A 22560-nucleotide genomic window follows, 5' to 3' on the forward strand; every position below is an offset into this window, starting at 1 on the left:
TGACACCTCAGTGGTATAAAAAAAACTTACTACTGGTGAAAGAATTTTCGAAATGGTGACCCTTTAAGTTTAGTAAGAATTAATGATCCAGAAGAAAACACTTGTGGTATCATGCCACGATGGGCCAACTGATCTGACTCCATCGTCATTTATCATCCCTCCCTGATTCCCCGCTAGAATAAATCAACAGCGTGATAATAAGAAATGAACCTGTGAAATAAAACCATTAAAAACTAAAATAACCTGTGTCTCATGCTCAACTCTAGCCCAGCTCTTCCTCGCCCGGGACTTCCTGCGCGTGGCCACGCCCGCTGTCATTCTTGTATTTTGTGTCACGCTCTCGTCATCGTCGTTCGTCACAAATTGTCACTTAATCGTCACAACTTAATAGTCCACACTTAATGTTAAAATCATGTATCGCTGACACTTGTCGAATTATATATTGGCACTATTGATTAATTGGAATGTATTTTATTTTTTTATTTATTTATTTTTTTGTTGAAAACAATTCTCTATTTAATTTTTGGCACTTATTAATTATTTATTGGAATGTATATTGCCTTTTGCAGTGTGTAATACTTTAAAGATTGATTGAGATTCGTTCTGAAATTTTTATGTGAATGAAGTGTCATTATTACTTAACAAGTGTTAATTATTAGCACTTTCGATTAATTTTACATTTTACTGGTCATACATACCAATAAAATAAAATAAATTATAAATATATCCTGGCTGGATCCAAATGGTAGACAATGATAAAGTAGAATGAGGCTGACTTCATCCTCACCTTTGATCCCTCAATATATCGTCATAGTCTTAGAATACTGACGGATCTTTATATGTAATATTCGTCAGATCCGTCAGTATTCTACGACTGTGACGATATTATATTCAAAATTATCAAATCGAACAATACGTAATACTAGTTTTCACTCGCAACTTCATCTGCAAGATCATGATATAAAATATGTACTTATATCCTTCTCCAAACCAAATACTGTATTTACCAAATTTCACAACAACGGGTTGAGCTGTAAAGTGGCAAGACGTAACAAACAAACTCACTATCATATTTATAATAATTAATCTCTAGTTAACATTAATTGTTTTAATTTGCTATAAATTTTTGTTAATCAATTTTTAATATCTATCTATCCTATTTAAGAGCTGCGCTCTTGTCGGTGGATCTCTACGATTTTCAGCGAGTCCCTTCACCTCTTGATACGACACGATACCAACTGCTTCCTTGATCTGCCTGATGTAACTATGTCTCGTTCTCCCTCTCCCCCTACTTCCTTCTATCTTATATATAAAAATGAAGCTGCGTATTCTATGTAACAAACGTTTATGAATATGATCGCTGTGCCCTACCAGGGTCCATATATTTCTCATTACTTCCTATGCCACTGTGTTAGGTTGACTGGAAGAGATCTCTTTTAGAGATAAGTTCGCCTTTGCTAACATTGTTATTAACTTATTTACTGTTGTAGTTGTTACTGTATGTTTTAAGGCAATAAAGAATATATATATATAGGTTCGTCGTGTCGTATCAAGTGTCCCAACATTTCAATGGAGCAATTTTTAATAAATTGTAATAAATTTTTGCACATTTCCAATTAATATTTAGATAATATAAAATTGCTTAAGGTGTTGAAATTGTGACAGGTGATAAGCGTTGCCAGTGATCCGGTATAAACCGGTGTAGGCTTAATTAAATTTCCATTATATTCGATGCACTTGTATAAATTGTTTTTATATTTCCAATCGGTATTATTCCATTGAGTGGAGTATATCCAATTATATAACTTACTTATATTTATACAATAATTAAATCATCACCACCATACCAGCCTCTAATTGATCACTGCTGAACATAAACTGTGGTCATGGCTGGAAAGAAGCCATATAGTCTATTTTTAAAAAAAGAAAAAGAATGATTTGAATTTTTGCATACCACTCTTGTATCTCTTCGTGTAATGTCTTATAACTATAATTTTGTTATGTAAATAAATATAAAAAACACTAGTGGAACTATAAAAGTGGTATCATTTTGGAGTACGTCGTCTAAGCTGCGTCCTTGGGGTTTTACCAATAGTTACTACGCTTGGCAGGCGGACTGTGGTAAACCGCACCTAGGCTTTGGTGATGTGTTAAGCGAGACGCTGCTGCCCATCACTCACCCTCCCTTAGTCATCTCTTACCCGCGGTAAAGGAAGGGGGTGGCTTATTCTATGCCGGGACCACACGGTCATAATTCAATATACAAATGTAATACAACTAAATGTATATATATATATATATATATATATATATATATATATATATACGAGGTCTGTCCGGAAAGTTCGTATAAAAGTGTTCTGGAATGCGAGAAAGAGGAGTGGGGAGGCCAGGTAAGCGCAGGACCCCTTCCTTATGTCCCTAACAATGCTTCAGTTCTGGTCTGACCGCCGTGCGGTGCGAACTGGCTTGTCACGCCATCTGTGAAGTTACCTCTTAACGAAACCCCGTCGGCATGGAGCCCGCTTCCGTTGAAGAGCAGCGCGTCGTAATCAAGTTTCTCTCGAAACTCGGCAAGAATGGCCGTGAAATTTTTGCCGATCTCAGAACAGTTTATGGGGATGATGCTGTGAAGGAACCAACCGTCCACAAGTGGCTAAAAAGATTCAGAGAGGGCCGAGAAAGCGTTCAAGATGACCCACGTTCAGGACGTCCTTCCACTTCACATTCCGACGAATTCGTCTCTCCAGGCCAGACAGTTGATGGAAAATTCTACGTCGATGTGCTCAGACGCCTCAAAGCTCGTGTGGCACGAGTTCGTCCAGAATTGGCGCGAGAGGGGCGTTGGATTCTTCACCACGACAATGCCCCTGCCCACACCTCTCTTGTTGTCCGTGAGTTTTTGAGTAAAAATTCCATTACGGTGACCGAACACCCCCCTATTCGCCGGATTTGGCCCCGTGTGACTTCTTCTTGTTCCCAAAAACCAAATTGGTACTTCGGGGGCGGCATTTGGGGGACATAAATGAGATAAAAAAAGCTACGACGGGGCAGCTGAGAAACCTACAACCAGAGGACTTTCAAGGAGCCTTCTCACAGTGGAAACGGCGTTGGCACAAGTGCATTATGTCACAGGGGGAGTACTTTGAAGGGGATAAAATTGATTTACCTGAATAATTGTAAAATAAAATTTTTAAAAAACTTTTATACGTACTTTCCGGACAAACCTCGTATATATATATATATATATATATATATATATATATATATATATATATATATATATATATATATATATATATATATATATATATATACATATATATATATATAATTTTATTAAATAATAATTACTAATTAAGATACAATCGAAAAAAAATACGAACGAATTAAGATTCTCATCCACTTAAGTCGCTTAATGAATAAATACTAATTATGTTAATATGTCGATACATATTATCGTTAAGGGCATCTGACCTTGACCTTGATGTTGAGGTAAAGAACAAAAATGTATACACGAAAAATATAGACAAACTGATAGCCTGCTCCAATTTTGAAACATTTAAAAATACATTTATTTAAATAATACGATATTAACTCATTAATTATCATAAGAGATACATAGATAAACCGTACAAGATTTTATGGTACGGCATAATTAAACATATTAATGCTATGTTTCAAATATGTACCAACATGGAAATAATAATATATGAAATAATAAATAACAATTTATATGTAGTCACGGTATAGAATAGGTTATTTCTTTCCTGTGGGTGTCATAAGAGGCGATAAAGGGAACTTAACGGTCAAGAAATGGCTTAGTAGTGTCCTTCTTAAACCGTCACCAAAGCCTAACTGCTGTTTTTTTATGCAACTTAGAACGACAAACAAGCTGACGGCCCACCCGATGAAAAGTGGTAACTATCGCCTATAGAGATGAGCAGTACCGTGGACATAACAGAGTATACTGTTTCGCCCATGATACCTCCCATGCGTTGCCATTCCTGAGGACTTAGGTGTTATATCTCTGTGCCCTGTAAATTCACTACCATATCACACCCTTCAAACCGAAACTAAACCGTAACTACTGGCCAAACTCCCCTTAAGGGGAAGGACTATACTCAACAGCAAACAGTTCAAGGCTGACATAATAATAATAATAATTTATTAAAGTGTGTGATGGTTCCAGAACAAAAACAATAATAGATACAAAAACAGGCAAATTGAGATAATTTTCCATTTTCAAATCGCCTAATAATACGTACAGTGACGTCTCCATGCATAGAACGAATTACGTAAATACTAATACGTTACTATAGCAAGGGTCATATCATTTGACCTTGATATTAAGGTAAAGGTACGATGGCCGCATGATAAAAATAATATCAAAGGTATTTAACTGTACAATTATATATAACTTAAGCTCTTGTGTCATATTCAAGTACAATAAAAAAAAAATTAGGACAGTGTGGTCACATGTCGAGTTATAAATAATTTAAAATTATGTTCCAAAAAAAAAGCCGACCTCAATAGTGGCAAAACCAGTTATTTTGATTTAAAACTAAACTACTGAATTAAATTTGTTAAAAGCTCTATGGAAACAACCTGTTAGGGTATCCTTTCAGATAAAAAAAGATTTTTCCAAACCCGTTTACTGCTAACGGAGTTATTGGGTAACAAACATAAAAAAAAAATACATTCGAATTGAGAACCCCTTATTTTTTTAAGTCTTTTACGTCCATATTATGCTACTAGCTGTATACTATTCCCGCAGCTTCGTCCGAGGAAATCGGTATATCCGTCTATCGTAACAAATTTTCACTCCTATTACATTAATAGAACAATAGAATTACGTCATCAATTTGACCCTTTTTACAATTCTATTTCAATTGATAGGGTCTGCTCTAAATGCGAAAAAAAATTCTCGACACGATTCCGCGTTCTAAATTCAAATATTTTAAATTTAAACGCTTGTGGGCACGTTTAAATTTAAAATATTTGAATTCGGAACATCACATCACCTTGTTCACCGGCGCGTATTATTTCATTTCAAAATAAGAACATTATTTTTTTTTTCCTTGCTTATGGCAAAGAACATTATTTACTAATCAATATCAATTTTGTCACTATCAGAGACGTAGTATTTAGCGTAACAAAATGTACCTGATTTTGATGGCACTATTTTTGGAACTGTGCATTAAAAATCACTAAGAATTAATTCCTACCGTTCGTAATGTTGATTCTGTTCTCGACAATCCGGTTGTTTAATGGTTTCCTTATATCACAGACAAAATGTCAACTGCGTATTGCGTTATATACATACATAAATTAACTTGTTTGTCATTCCGTTATTATGAACTGGGCGCGACTCGCACTTTCAATGCCGTCTAAAATCTTGATTTTTTTACTTTTAATTTATATGTCTTATATACTATGCACGGTTTCAATAGGACTTATTAAACGATTATTTATTGGTACTACCTATTTGTGTGTGTTTCGGTTTGAAGGGTGGGAAATGTTTACAGGGTACAGAGGAATAACACCCGAGTCCTTAGGAATGGGAACGCATGGGGGGTATTATCATGGGCGAAACAGTATACTCTGTTATGTCCACGGTACTGTTCATGTCTATAGGCGACGGTTACCACTTTCCATCAGGTGGGCCATTAGCTTGTTTGCCATTCTAAGTTGTATAAAAAAAATTGTTATAAACACACTAGCCCTTATTCATAAAAAAACTAAAATCTCGTAAAAGCCATACTTTAACTATCAGTGTGGGGGGAATGGGATTGTTAGTAAAGAGGTTTAATAGCCCCATTGCTAGCAATATACTCTCTCAGGTCGACCTGCATGTGGTTCCCTCTGGAAACAACCATGATTGGTTCTTGGCCAATTCATCACGGTGGGCCAACTGGCCTGTATTCATTCTCACCTATCATCTTCCACTGGTGCCTCGTCGGTGTATACCGATAGCGCGGGCGGGGATACCATTCCATTTTCACCCATTTAAAAAAAAAAAAACTATTACAGTGTTTTGTCCGGCAATGAAAAAAAAAATACTATTCAAATACGCTTAAATCAAAGTTCGCTTAAAAAAAATTTCTTCCTTTCTGTCACTTTCAAATTGAGAATTTAGTACAAAAGAAAAGGGACAAAACAGTTAGACAGCTAAAACATGTTTACGACAGGTTTCACATTTTTTAAATAAGGACACTATCCTCTCAACCGACATCAAAAAAGAGGCTCTCAAATCGATTGTATTTTAAAGTTTATCACTCAACTCCGACAGTTGTAAAGCTATTTGGAAAAATCTCTTTTATCTGAAGCGATGTACATACTTATAAATTGATGCCATAGAAATGTTATCAAAATGGGTACAGTAGTTTAGTTTTTATAATTAAAATAAGCGGTTTTGAAGTTTTTTTTATTAAGTGAATGGTTCATTTGTTTACATTTTCGTCAAATTCAAACAGACTACAGCTGATTGGGCAAACGTAGTTCTGCCTCCTAACGCCATCTATCGGATTCATTTCTTCTTATCGGGTTAAAACTATTCTGTTAACCATATTTTTTTTGATGGGTGAAAATGGTATGGTAACCCCGCCTGCGCTAACGGGATACGCTGGCGGAGCACCAGTGAAGGGTGATAGATGAGAATGAAAACAGGCCAGTTAGCCCATCGTGATGAATTCACCTGGAAATCTCTTAACCCTATTAGGAGGGTGGCCGATAAATTAATTAAACTATTCTATCTCTCAAATAGGATTAAAAAATATACCAAATATAACAAAAAAAAAAAATGCATTAAAATCTGTTAACAGGTTCAAACATTCTTATATAATAACCCTATTACAGATAAAAACCTCAAGTCTCTCACATATCCATTTAAAATATTAAACTGTTTTGTCTCTTTCTCTTACATTAAATTCCCAATTTGAAAGAAAGTGACAAAACATTGTAATAATTAAAGTAGATTTGCAAGTTTTAGTTGTTATGAATGAGGAGGTAAGACTTTGCAAATACAAATAAATATACTCATGGCTGTAATCACTAATGGGATAGTCAGAGACATTTATCAAATATTCCCGTTGTGGTGAACGTAACACACAGCTTGCCCATATTTCACCGAGCATAATTACAATTAAACGCGGCTGTAGGCGAGCATACCGCCGTCATTCGGATTAAATAAATATCCACCTACTTTGAGGGGGAAGGGATTGTTAGTAATGCGGAGTAAGTTCGCATTACATAACCCTGTGGCTAGCAATACACCCCTATCAGATCGACCTCCACGCGGTTTCCCCTTGAAACCATCGTGGTTAATTCTAGTGGAATTCGTCACGATGGGCTAACTGACTTGCTTTCATCGTCACCTAACATCCCCCTAGTGCCCCGCCAGCGTATACCGGTAGCGCGAATGGGATTACCATTCCATAATCACCCATTAAAAAAAACCTGCAATAAAACCAATTTATTTATAGACCCTTTAAGTCAGGTTCAGTTTAATTTAAAAATTCTAAAATTTGTGCTTATAAAAACATACTTTGATATATTTTTTTTTAATTGGATGGCAACAATTCAAATCTCTTTATTCCACGATACAATTGAGGCACTAGGTTGTTATAATATTTTCCAAACAAGTACTTAACTAGATATTAAATATTCATTAAGCGTACATTTTAAAATAAATATATTTACCTACCTACTTCAATACAAAATTCCATTCGCGACTCAAAATAGATATACTTTATGTAAATATTATAAATGCCACTGTATATTACGTTTGTCGAGTAACTAAATACGTACACAATTAGTTTAATTGCCCTTAAATTTGATATTAATGACAAATTATTCACATATGGAACAGAACACAGATATTTTTATCACAATTGACAGACACACAGAGCCACGGGTAACAATTAGTAACAGTAACAAATATGGCTGATCACTGTCAATCATCCGCTGATGAGTAAAAATTCAAATTTCGTTTAGTTATTCACAGATAATTCGATTTTCAAACAACGAGAATAAACTCAAATTAATATCAAACAAGTAAACATATCACACACACTTTTAAAAACCACACGTTAAATAAACGCATAAAAAAATAAAACGCAGAGAAATAATAAAAAAAAATAAAGAAAAAAAAATACAACACGACACAGACTGGCCAGTTACAAAATGAACTTAACCTAAAAACTTAAAACGTGGTGTCCACGTTGCGCGTGTGCCGGTAACGCCATCCCGTTCTGACGCGCGCGCGATCGTATTCGCGTCTCGTTCTTTCCCTCTCTCTTGCAAGGCCGTGTGGGCATTCGATTGTTAGTTACAATATTTTATTCATTGCTGTCACTTTGCGTCCTTGATTTTATTACGAGATAACTCGATTGGACTGCTTTATTGGTGGTAACGTGTGTTTAATGAAAGTATTATAATCATAATTTAAGATTGTATGCCAGAAGGAGACTGTACAAAAGTCGTTTGTTTGGGCACCTCTGTCCCATTCGTGTTTCTAAAGCAGTTGTTTGCATGGCTGTGTTTCGGTTTAAAGGCCCGGACAACGTGACAGTCTATTTATATACATATATAAAAGTTTTGTGTCACGGTGTTTGTTGTCGCACTCCTCCGGAATGGCTCGACCGATTTTTATGAAATTTTTTAATTTGTATATTTGAGAGGTATGAGAATAGGTTGTATTTTCACCAGAGGGAGACCTTGTACAAAAGTCATTTACTTGGGCACCTCTGACCTATTCGTGTTTCTACCGTAAAACAGTTGTTTGCATGGTTGTGTTTCGGTTTAAAGGTTGGGATATGAAGGGAATTTGCAGAGTACAGAGGAATAACACCTGAATCCACAGGAATAGTAACGCAGGGGGGGATCATAGGCGAAACAGTATACTCTGTTATGCCCATGTTACTGCTTTTGTCTATAGGCGACGGTTACCACTTTCCATCAGGTGGGCCGTCAACTAATTTCCCATTCTAAGTTTCGTAAAAAAAATGTACTCTACAAATAAAAAAACCGACATCAATTGACCCAAAACCAGTTATTTATACCTAAAAACTAAACTACTGTACCGATTTAGATAAAATTTCTACAGCATCAATCTGTAAATATATCCTTTCAGATAATAAAAGAATTTACCAAATCGGTTTACAACTAACGGAGTAACGAGGTAACAAATACAAAAAAAAAAAATTGAAAACGTACTCTTTTTTTAAAGCCTGTTGAAAATCCGTTGCTACTAGAACAAAGGCATTTTGCTCAGCAAAATAAGCGACTACATACAGATACAGTCCTGAACACACTTATAAACTTCGAGACATTTCGTAGACACATAGATAAAATATTTGAATCTAGAACGCGGCACCGCGTGTATACTAATCAATTTTACTCTTCGAACAGCGGTTTTTTGTAGATGTAGGTAAAATATAGCAATATATTTTTATTTTTCAGCAATATTTTACCAGAGGGAGACTTTGTACAAAAGTCGTTTGCTTGGTTACCTCTGTCCCATTCGTGTTTCTACCGTAAAACAGTTGCGTTTGCATGGCTGTGTTTCGGTTTGAAGGGTGGGGATATGGTGTGAATTTACTGGGTACAGAGGAATAACATCTGAGTCCTCAGGAATGGCAACGCATGGGGGGTATCATGGACGAAACAGTATACTCTGTTATGTGCATGGTACTGCTCATGTCTATAGGCGACGGTTACCACTTTCCATCAGGTAGGTCGTCAGCTTGCTTGCCATTCTAAGTTGTATATAAAAAAATTTAGATATAATGGTAAGCATTTTATATTTTCTAAAATATGGTTTACATGAAGTTGTTTGATTTATATTCATTATTATATGTATTTAAAATATGTTACGTAAACAGCGAAAGATTAAAAGTAACTATTCTGAAAGAACATCTGAAGCCGTGTGTTTATGAAAACTGAAATGACAGATTGCGTTGCTAAATAAAAAGTTCTTAGATTAGTAATAGATTAGATACTGCGAGCCTTATTTACGAGGTTTTATCAAAACGTCATACTAGACTTCTTATTCATAAAAACATTAGACATCTCCTAATACTAGGTATATTTTTTTAATGGTTGAAAATGGATTGGATTGAAAACCGCCCGCGTTATTGGTATACACCGACGTGGCACCAGTGGAAGATGATAGGTGAGAATGAATGCAGGTTAGTTGGTCCACCATGATGAATTCGACAAGAATTAAACATGATGGTTTCCAGGGGGAACCGCTTGGAGCTCGACCTAAGAGGGTATATTTCAGATAAAAAAAGAGAGAATTTTCCAAATCGGTAAATAATTGACAGAGTTATGGGGGAACAAACATAAAAAAAAATGCTCATGTCTATATGCGACAGTTACCACTTACCATCAGGTGAATCGCTAGCTTGTATGCCATTCTAAGTTGTATAAAAAAAAAATACACCCAATTTGACGCCATCCTTTTTAAAAATGTAAATATATACCCCGACTGTGAAACCATTCAATCTTGATACTTTAGATAAAATGTTTAAACTAAAAATAACCTTATTTGCTCTAATTAATATCACGTGCACAAAGATCAAAGTATAGTCTCACAAGTTGTTTACTACGAAGTCACAGACGTTATATAATTATAGTATCTTTTCGTACTGGGGGGAAAGGGATTGTTAGTAATGGAGACTGAGAATCCCATTGCTAGCAAAATACCCAACCAGGTCGACCTCCTCGCGGTACCCCCTGGAAACTATCATGGTTAATTCCTGATGAATTCATCATGATGGGCTAACTGGCCTGTTTTCATTCTCATCTATCACCCTTCACTGGTGCTCCGCCAGCGTATCCCATTAGCGCAGGCGAGGTTACCATACCATTTTCACCCATCAAAAAAAAGGATCTTTTCGTACTTGTACCATACGTGGATTTCAGAAGTAGGAGAAACAATGTAGATAATGTATCAAGATTAAACATATACTAGAAATTAAAGTTAAACTATCAAGAACACGTCTGTGAAAAGTATATCGGTGTATACGCTGGCGGCGTACCAGTGAGAGATGATAGGTGAGAATGAAAAGGCAGGTCAGTTAGCCCATCGCGTATTCATCAATATTTAACCACGATGATTTGTAGGGGGAAGAGCGTGGAGGTCGACCTGCTACGGTATATTGCTAACAATGGGGATGTTACTAACAATCCCTCCCCCGCAGGCGAGATTAAACTACCATTATCTTTCGTTTAAAACAAAAATTGTGGGGGGCCAATTAGGGACGGTAAACAAAACCTAACAATAGTTGAATGCGTACATACTTACGCACAAATTGATTCACATTATGTATGTATGTACTCATACATGAGTTAGGTATTTGCGTATTGCGCAACACGTCCTTGGCAGATCATCGCTGTTATCTGCCGCGTACCAGTTTCATTTTTTTTATTGAAAACTGTACAAAAATTACGTGTTAAATGTTACACAATATTAGTTTACAGGGTAGTGACGAGTAATATCTGATATCTATATATTGGTTTTAGATATTGATGAACACCCCACCCATAGCGATATCGCCCACACCAGTCGGATACATCTATATTCATTACGAGCGAGTTCCTTTCGATATTATATATTGGATAACCAATATCTAGTGTATCTGTTATTGAGCCAATATATGTACAGATATTGCCAGAGGGAGATTTTGTACAAAAGTCGATTGCTTGGGTATCTCTGTCCCATTCGTGTTTCAGCAGTGAAAAGCAGTTGTGTTTGCATGGCTGTGTTTCGGTTTGAAGGGTGGGATATGGCGTGAATTTACTGGGTACAGAGGAATAACACCCGAGTCCTCAGGAATGGCAACGCATGAGGGGTATCATGGGCTGTTATGTCCATGGTACTGCTCATGTCTATAGGCGACGGTTACCACTTACCATCAGGTGGGCCGTCAGCTTGTTTGCCATTCTAAGTTGTATAAAAAAAAAGAGTTACCATTCCATTACAATCAATTAAAAATCATTAGGTGGGCCGTATGCTTGCTTGCCACATCAGTGGTATAAAAAAGATCATATATATTCTTTATTGCACTTGTAAATTACATTGTTAATGCATTTATGAATATTGTGAGCAAGGGTGGACTTATCTCTGACAGAGAACTCTTCCAGTCAACCCGATACAGTTAGGGGGAAAGGGATTGTTAGTAATGGAGACTGAGAATCCCATTACTAGCAATATACCCAACCAGCTCGACCTGCTACTCGCGGTTCTCCCTGGAAACTATCATGGTTTATTCCTGATGAATTCATCATGATGCGCTAACTGGCCTGTTTTCATTCTCATCTATCACCCTTCACTGGTGCTCCGCCAGCGTATCCCGTTAGCGCAGGCGGGGTTACCATATCATTTTTACCCATAAAAAAAAACCCAATACAGTTAGAAAGCATGTTGTTAGCGGGCAGCTGAAGTGCTACAACTATTAATTACGGTTTAACAAAATTTTACAACCACATTTAGACGCGACTAAAGCTAGTTAGACGATCAACTTTAAAATAGATTACAAAGGAATGCAATTGCAGTATTGCATTTTTTATTCGATCCAAGTATTTGGCGGTATGCCATTTCGTCTCTAGTAATAGCTACGTTCTACACAATGAGTATTCTATTAATATTTTAGTCCTTTACTGCAGATGTTGCTCTCTACCATACAACTTGACAAACACTTGCATTTTCATTTCCCACTAACTATTACCCGCGACTTTGTCCGCGTGACTGGGATATGTTCACCGAATGAGATAGTTAACTTATACCCTTCTCCTTTCCATATAGTACACGTAAATCAAGTTTTACAGTGATCGCTTGAGACTTTAATGTGGCAATTAACAAGTTTACTTTCACATTTATAATATTAGTAAATAATTTTCAATGAAAACCTGTACTTCCATGTTCGTCCGACATTATTATTCTGTTAACATTCAAGACAAGACATCAAATTAATATAAACTTAAATATGACTGGAAGAGAAGAATCTTTAAAGACGCTATAGAGATTTTTATAAAGAAAAAAAAACATAATTAAAAAAAGAATTATTTTCAAATGTTCGTTCTGAATTTTTACTTTTTTTTTTATACAACTTAGAATGGCAAAGAAGCTGACGGCCCACCTGATGGAAAGTGGTAACCGTCGCCTGTAGACATGAGCAGTACCATGGACATAACACAGTATACTGAGGACTCAGGTGTTATTCCTCTGTACCCAGTAAATTCACGCCATATACCACCCTTCAAACCGAAACATAGTCATGCAAACACAACTGCTTCACGGTTGAAACACGAATGGGACAGAGGTACCCAAGCAATCGACTTTTGTACAAAGTCTCCCTCTGGTGAATATTATTTCAACCTGGTGCTCGGGCAAACGGAATCGTCTTATACAGCTATAAAATACATGTTTAATTAATCTATCACGTACTAGTGTCGAGACTAAAGCAACGTGATATTAAACTGTATTAAATTTGAATTTCAAAAAAAGAATTCTTCTCAAATGGTCATTCCGAAATATGACATTACATTGTCCTTTCAACCCGGTACTTGGGCAAATGAAGCGGTCATATACAGCTATAAATTATACGTTTAATTAAGCTGCTACTAGTGACGAGACGAGACGAGACTAAAGGAACGTCATATTAGCATAATATTCAGCCAGTGACATATTAACATCGTTATTGGACACTAGTGTACGACCTTGACCTTTTATACGATATTTTTATAATGTCACCATGTCGACAACTAGCTGGAAGAAAGTACGAATTATGTGAGATTATAATGCACTAGCGACCCGCCCTGGTTTTACACGGGTAGATACTTAATTATTTTAATAAAATATACTTGTTGTTAACGTATCTTTTTATAGGTGAAAGAATTTTTTTACATTGTTCAAGTTTTTTTTTATACAACTTAGAATAGCAAACAAGCTGACGGCCAATCTGATGGAAAGTGATAACCGTCGCCTATAGACATGAGCAGTACCATGGACATAACAGAGTATACTGTTTGCAAAATCAGTTTTGTTTTTTTTTTTTCATTTCAACTCTGTTATTGTATTGGCAGTCTGTCAGCACGTGAATACGTTATATTACGTCAAAGCTGAAAACATTCGATGACGTAAAATTTTTCATTGTATTAATGAAATGTTCCAGGATTGCCAGGTACGGTGTTTAATTTTTAAATATTTTACTGTACCAGGTGTTACTTCGCTAAAGTCCATATCACTGGTTATTTAATAAGAATTATTTTGTTTAATTCCTCCACCTTTAGTATGTGTGCGATTGGCAACACTCGAAGATCGACCACCACTATTACTACCAGAAGTTTAACAACCTTCCATATTAAAAAAAAAAAACTCCAAATTATTCAAAATCCATTTCAATTTTCTACAAAATTTCACGTACACAATTTTCTTTTACCCAAATTTACGGAAAAAATATCCAATCTGGCAACCCCACATTGTTTACAGCTGAATCGTTTCAGACTTGGTAGAATACCGCAAATTATACTAAGTAACTCGACAAACCGTCAACCAAACAGATCGTACAATGAACACAATACAAACAGCAGGTATTGTTGAACGACATTGGCGGTTGACTGTACCGCTGCACACTTACTTACTATGATATACATATGGTATGTAAATATTGGTACACACATACACAGGACCGCAATAGTGTGTGTGTGAGTGATGTTTACCACAATTGTTGTTGATTAAACATTTAATTAAACATTGTGCAATTAAACATTTTATAATGGGTGAAATAGAAACATGTAGATCGTTTCCACAAAGAAAAAAAAAACCGGCTAAATGTGAGTCAGACTCGCGCAACGAGGATTCCGTACAAAATTATCAAGTTTCTTTTTTTTTTGTGAAAAAGTACAAATTTATGGTTTTCGGATTTTCTCCTTTACTCGTGCTAAATAACATTGCTTCCTGCCAAATTTCATTATTCTAGGTCAACGGGAAGTACCCTATATAGGTTTGACTCCCTTTGCGAATGTCAAAATATGCAATATAAATGGAACATAAACGGCCGTGTCGTTTGATTGCGTCGTTTTAGAAGCTTGATTTTTTCCACTGCTTTAAGAGATTGCATACCTACATATATGATATTAAATTCAACTTGATACCTCCACGCGTTCCTAGGAAAAAGAGTCTTGACAGACAGGCAAACAAACAAACAGACAGACAGACGAACGGACGGATCCTATGATCCTATATCCCATTCATGTTTCTACCGTGAAGCAGTTGTGTTTGCATGGCTGTGTTTCGGTTTGAAGGGTGGGATATGGCGTGAATTTACTGGGTACAGAGGAATAACACCTGAGTCCTCAGAAATGGCAACGCATGGGGGGTATCATGGGCGAAACAGTATACTCTGTTATGTCCATGCTACTGCTCATGTCTATAGGCGACGGTTACCACTTTCCATCAGGTGGTCCGTCAGCTCGTTTGCCATTCTAAGTTGTACAAAAAAAATACGTTTTTTCCATTGGAGGTACGAAACCCTAAAAATATACCTAATTCGATATTGGAAAAATTTGTTATTTTGATTTAAAAACCAAACTACCGAATCGAGTTTGATAACATTTCTATCAACCCAAATCCTATATAATATCCTTACAGTTAAAAAAAGGAATTACCTAAATCTATAGACTACGGTGATCGTTCACCATCAGACGGGCAATATGCTAGTTTGGCACATTTATGCTTTGAAACAAAATAGACCATATTACGTATGAACTAAATATTATATTCATTTAGCCACGCCCATTGTAAGGTCAAATATATGAATGAGACAAAACAGTTGCACAAGCGATAGTACATTATGTATTTAACGTAAATAACACTACGGTACTTACACAACACAGTTGGGCAACGTGTTTTAATTGAGATTAACGTCTTAATAATAATATTTCTAATGTAGTACATTATCTGTTATTGGGGGAGAAGGGATTGTTAGTGATTGGGATTAGTAGCCCCATTGCTTGCAATATCAGGTCGACCAGAGGGAGACTTTGTACAAAAGTCGATTGCTTGGGTACCTCTGTCCCATTCGTGTTTCTACCGTGAAGCAGTTGTGTTTGCATGGCTGTGTTTCGGTTTGAAGGGTGGAATATGGCGTAAATTTACTGGATGCAGAGGAATAACACCTGAGTCATCAGGAATGGCAACGCATGGGGAGTATCATGGGCGAAACAGTATACTCTGTTGTGTCCATGGTACTTGCTCATGTCTTTTTTTTTCATTGTATATATATATATATATATATATATATATATATATATATATATATATATTATAATTTTTAATCATTTTTTTACCCCTGTGTGGATGTAGTCGTATATTTCTGTTATTATCTAAAATAAAGTTTCATTCTTTCTTTCTTTCATATACATCGTAGAGTTACCGATATCACTGATGCCTAATATCCAGCTATTAATAACATACATACATACATACAAACACTGATTTGTACAAGGGGATCGTACTATTTATATTATATGTTGTCTCCTCGAATAGTTTTAAACTAAACAAACGCTGGCATGTTATCAAACAGTACGATCTATAAATACCGCTCTTTATTGCAGGTTAAAATAAACCATTTTACATACTACTGTTTTTTTCTTTAGTAGATAATAATGGAATGGCAACTCCGCCTACGCTGTCGGTATACACTGGCGGGGCACTAGTAATGGATGATAGATAGGCGAGGATGAAGCAGGTCAGTTAATCCATAGTGACCAAATTTTTTTCTTTTTATACAACTTAGAATGGCAAACAAGCTGACGGCCCAGGTGTTATTCCTCTGTACCCTCAGGTGTTATTCCTCTGTACCCTGTAAATTCAAAAATTCTATAATAAATTAACCACGATGGTTTCCAAGGGGAACCGCGTCCAAATAACAATGGGGACTAACCTCCCCATTACTAATAAATGCCCAAATCAGTATCGGGGAGGTAGCGGAGCACTAGTAAGGGATAGTGATGGATAACACACACACACACACACGCACGCACGCACGCACGCACGAACGCACGCACGCACGCACGCACGCACGCACGCACGCACGCACGCACGCACGCACGCACGCACGCACGCACGCACGCACACACACACACACACACACACACACACACACACATATATATATATATATATATATATATATAGACTATAGGTGACGTTGTTTGCCTAAAAAACTTAAGTTGCATATAAAAAAATTCAAATGGTGAATTCCTTGGCGATGACAAACGATGCAACGATGCAAGAAAACCGTATGCGTCATGGCCGACTAATTGTCGATCTTAATTACTTCGAATATCATTAATTGGTGACGATATTGCGTAATTATCTTGTTCATTAAACGGTTAATGGCGGGGTACTAGTATCTTATCAGTGTACCATTCCGGTTTAGGTAAGAACTAACCGTGTCTCGTGGCTCCGTCCGCGTGAATCAATACATACAGTATCCCATGCGCTAAGTTAGATTATCCCTTATTCGTGTATTAAATTTCATTTAAATTTGTTTATTCATTCATTCCAGTCATTATACGTCCACTGCTGGACATGGCTGCATGGGCCTCCCTCATAGACTGCCATAAAGAACGGTCCTGAGCCACCTGCATCCACTGACTCCCTGCAATACATTACAAGTCGTCACTCCATCTAGTGGGGGGTCGTCCCACACTGCGTTTACCCGTACGCGGTCGCTACTCAAGAACCTTTCTTTCCTATGAGTTAACAGTTCTTCGAGCTATGTGACCAGCCCACTGCCAAATTTGTTCAGCACTTCTCAACTGAGCAATAATCAATAAAAGCCATTGCTAGACTCACTGTAAATTTTTTTTATACAACGTAGAATGGCAAACAAGCTGACGGCTCATCTGATGGAAAGTGGTAACCGTCGCCTATACACATGAACAGTACCATGAACATAACAGAGTATACTGTTTCGCTCATGATACCCCCCATGCGTTGCCATTCCTGAGGAATCAGGTATTATTACTCTGCAGGGATTGTTAGTAATGGGGTCAAATAACCCCATTACTAACAACAATATACCCTGTCAGGTCGACCTCCACGTGGTTCCCCCTAGAAACTATCGTGTTAAATCTAGTTGAATTCGTCGGGGTGGACTAACTGACCTGCTTTCATTCCCATCTGTCATTTCCCACTGGTGCCCCGCCAGCGTATACCGATAGCGCAGGCGGGATCACGATTCGACACGATATCATTCATTAAAAAAAAATGCAAATAAAGTATACTCATTCATTCATTCATGCAGTAATAATATAGGCCTTAAGTATTAGAGGTACCTCTTGCTGCTGAAGCTGAAGCGGGCATCCAAAAACCTCGGTGTGCTTAATAGAGCGAAGCATTACTTCACGCCGGATCAGTGATTATTGCTCTACAAATCGCAAATCCGGCCCCATATAGAGTATTGCTGTCACTTATGGGCGGGAGCACCTAGATACCAGCTTGAACCTCCAGTCAGTCCAGTCTTTCTTCCAGTCAACCTAACACAGTGGCATAGGAAGTAATGAGAAGTATATGGACCCTGGTAGGGCACAGCGATCATATTCATAAACGTTTGTTACATAGAATACACAGCTTCTTTTTTATACTTTACATAGTAATATACTTTCTTTTTTATGTTTAATTTTTATCACTAACAATTATAACCGAATGGCTTTGTTGCAGTCGCATTTATTATTGGATCATGCTGCGTGCACATGTTATGGCAAGTTTACCTGATCCAATACATTATGTACTTGCATATATATATGTATAGTTTAAGTTTGTATTTGTAAACTTCTGTTATGTGCGCCAAATAAATAAAATAAAACACAAAACAAATATCAGTAAAACTTCGTACAAAAGTCGTCCGCTTGAATAGTCTTGTCTGACCTATTCACGGAGAGACATTCCTATCTTATCAACATTCTAGTATAGATACTCACTCGTAAGAACTGTACCCAGATATCTGTACACAATAGCTGTCAAAGGAATGCTAGAACCAGTGATCTACATAATTTTTTTTTAATTCGTCCAACGGACAGACAAAGGGCATGGCCCATACAGCCTAGTTCTTCAATTATTACAAAGAATTTTAGTAATTTTTTTACTTTTTATACCACGAACCTGACAAAAAAGCATATAGCCCGTCTAAACGATCACTGTAGTCTATGGACGCCTCTGTTACTAGAAGAATCACGTGCTTATTGCCGACCTTAAACAAACCTTAATACTCCTTTTTCAAAGACATTTTATTAGCATGGGTCTAGGCATATTTGCAGTATGATCCCAGCATAGAATGGGCCACCCTTCTCTGTGAATATCGTAAGAGGCGACTAAGGAAATTTAATGGTCAAGGAATGGGCAGCAGCGTCCTTCTTAAAACATCAAAGCCTAATTGCGGTCGTCAGACTTTAACATAGAAATACGAGGTAAGAATGATCGTGATGCACGGACAACGTCATGCAACACAGTCATGCAAGCGTAATTGCTTGACGGCGAATTACGAAAGGGGCATTCTGTCTGAAATACCTATCCACCATATTTGTTATTTAATATGCTTATCTATTTTTATATAATCATCATTCAACATCTATACACACTAAGCTAAACAATTCTAATATTTTTTTATTCGACATTAACATTTCCCGCTTTTTTTGCAATGCGCGATGCGCGTCCGCCATGTTTATAATCTATAGTTAATATTTTTTTTACACAAACGTCATCAACACGTCAAAGGTGTACAGCTGTAGGGGTAAAGTATGGGAAACCCAATCGATCGTACATAATCTTGCATATTACAATTATCTAATCGTCACTGCGAGTGATAAATTAATAAATTAGATAGTGGCGTTTGAAATTGAAACAAATATATCTTATTTTTCGTCACCGTACGTGTCCAATATCGGTCCATAAAGGTCATATTCCTTTTGAAGTAACCCCGTTCATTATCTATGTGTCTACAGAAGTATATACATAAGTTTCCTGTTGTTTGAATTTAATAGCACAATAATAATAAATAATACTAGATACAGAATCGTTACATTATTCGTGCCTTTCGCACTTTTTTATTTATTTATTTTTATATTAACTTTTACACGCGACTTTACTTGCGTGACCGAAATATGTTCACTAGTCGAGATGAAAAATGTTGTTTTCCAACCCGTAAAGTGTACACGGATGTCCACCACAGAAATCTTTAGATATAAAAAAAAGTGTGGTCATAGTATATACGTTATATTATATATACCCCCCCCCCCCCCTCTATGAAAAAGATTTCAATACGCCAATACCACCGTACCCTGTAATACCGCTGCCATATCCCACCTTTCAAACTGAAACTCAGCCATACTGCAACGAAGCACAGCTGCTTCACTGTAGAAGCACGAATAGGACAGAGGTAATCAAGCAGACAATTTTTGCACAAAATCTCCCTTTAGTTTCTATTTCAATAAATAACTATCTATTCGAACCAATGTCTAACTATATCCCGCCATGGCATGGGAATCAAACCGTGTCCCTTGGCAAGCAACATTCGCCGTAATCAGGCCGACCTTGAGTCGTATTAACTCGCAACAAAATAATAGTTCACTAACAAGACTCAATAGAACCAGCCAGTATGTACATAAATATAATTATTTTCCGTATTAATAAATACACATTAACAACGCATTTCCGATTCGTGAAACACATTGCAATTTGTGGCACCACAACGAATACAGCAATAAAAACACATTCCGATAAATATTACACACGGCACAATAGGATAAGGCAATTTTAAAACTGTTTACGTGAGCAACAATAAAAAAAAATTACATTATTAAAAACTACGCCACAATTACCTAGGAGGCACTTTGAAAAAATAATAACACTAATGGCGTAGACAATGTTATGAGGACGCGATTTTTGAATATGGAACTCGGTTTTGGAATTGGGGTGTTCGAAAATTGAAATTCGAAAAGTACGCGCGCGACCGTATGCGGCGCTGGTCCGCAAACGACTGGCGTAGTGATGCGACATGGTTGGCGAGGAAAATGCTAATCGGATCTGTCACTATGAGATGATTGAGTAATGAAATATTGTTATAATATAGCAAATATATATGTTGATAGAATTTATTGAGATTCTCTTGTGCCTTGGGTAAGCTTTTGGGTTTAAATTTCCTTCCTTCCGTAACAATCCATTAGCATTCCACACCCCATAAAAGTTATAGCCTACTAGCTTTTACCGCGACTTTGTCCGTATCCGGGACATGTCTACTGACCGAAACATAAAGGGGCCTAAGTCTATCTCTATTCCATATAGTACACCAAATTTCATAGCGATGGTTGAGCTGTAAAACCGCTATGAAGTAACAAACAGACAAACGAAATAACTTTTACATTTACATAATTAACTGACTCGGCAAACGTACTTATAAATTATTTTCTCTGGATAGGGAATAGGTCGTAACATATGAAATTTTTTTTTTTATGCAACTTAGAATGGCAAACAAGCTGATGGCCCACCTGATGGAAAGTGGTAACCGTCGCCTATAGACATAAACAGTACCATGGACATAACAGAGTATACTGTTTCACCCATGATACTCCCCATGCGTTGCCATTCCCGAGGACTCAGGTGTTATTCCTCTGTACCCTGTAAATTCACTACCATATCCCACCTTTCAAACCGAAACACAGCACACAACTGCTTCACGGTAGAAACACGAATGGGACAGAGGTACCCAAGTAAACGACTTTTGTACAAAGTCTCCCTCTGGTGAAAATACAACCTACTTTCATACCTCTCAAATATACAAATAAAAAATTTAATAAAAATCGATTGAGCCATTCCGGAGGAGTGCGACAACAAACACCGTGACACAAAACTTTTATATATCTATATAAATAGACTGTCACGTTGTCCGGACGATTTGTATTGTATTTTTTTCCTAATCTTGAACTTGATGTTATATTATGTTATTTTTCCTTGGTCGCGCTTTCAACATAATTAAAGATAAAAACGTGCGCAGGCGCACTGTTTTCACACTATGTCACCACATGGATAATATCAATTGTATTACATTAGTGAATTACTATTGACTAACTGTTTGCCTGCAACTTTGCACGTGTGGATTTCATAATTAGGGATATAAATCAAATTTTTTTTTATTGATGATAACGGAATGGTAACCCCGCCTGCGCTATCAGTATACGCTGGCTGGGCACCAGTGAGGGATAGGTGAGGATGAAAAAGGCAGGTCAGCAAGACGGTTTCCAGGGGAGACCATGTGGAGGTCAACCTAACAGGGTATATTGCTAGCAATCCTTCCCCCGCCATCAATCAATTCTCTGTCATAAATTAAATTAATTTCATCCATTAAATCTGTATTATTTTTTAAGGGAATAAGAAACCGGCAAATAAGTTGAGAATGAAGTGAAATAAAATAAATAAATTATAATTTAAAATTAATAATAATTACATTAGACCTTCAGAATTAGTTTTTGCGTGATACCGGAACAAACATA

At 36.8% G+C, this 22560-nt stretch overlaps 1 protein-coding gene across 9 annotated transcripts in view; it reads right to left on the reverse strand.

The window, feature by feature from the left end:
* Positions 1-22560, reverse strand: part of LOC113520924 (la-related protein 1) — a 105189-nt gene that overhangs the window by 41133 nt on the left and 41496 nt on the right. The window contains exons 1-2 of one of the 9 annotated variants that reach the window (XM_031911867.2): positions 20893-21101; positions 244-448 (exon numbers count right to left, since the gene is read on the reverse strand). The exons of 3 other annotated variants lie outside the window; for them this stretch is intronic. In XM_031911867.2, the coding sequence (XP_031767727.2) occupies positions 244-318 (75 nt within the window). In that variant the 5' untranslated portion in view covers positions 319-448; positions 20893-21101. Of the gene's footprint in view, positions 1-243; positions 604-20866; positions 21102-22560 lie in introns of those variants that run through there. 5 more of the 9 variants (XM_031911865.2, XM_031911863.2, XM_031911866.2 and 2 more) reach the window with 5 other exon arrangements.

The sequence above is a fragment of the Galleria mellonella genome, unplaced genomic scaffold (assembly GCF_026898425.1).
Source record: "Galleria mellonella isolate WM207_F2 unplaced genomic scaffold, CSIRO_AGI_GalMel_v1 utg158, whole genome shotgun sequence".
In the NCBI taxonomy this organism is placed as follows: domain Eukaryota; kingdom Metazoa; phylum Arthropoda; class Insecta; order Lepidoptera; family Pyralidae; genus Galleria; species Galleria mellonella.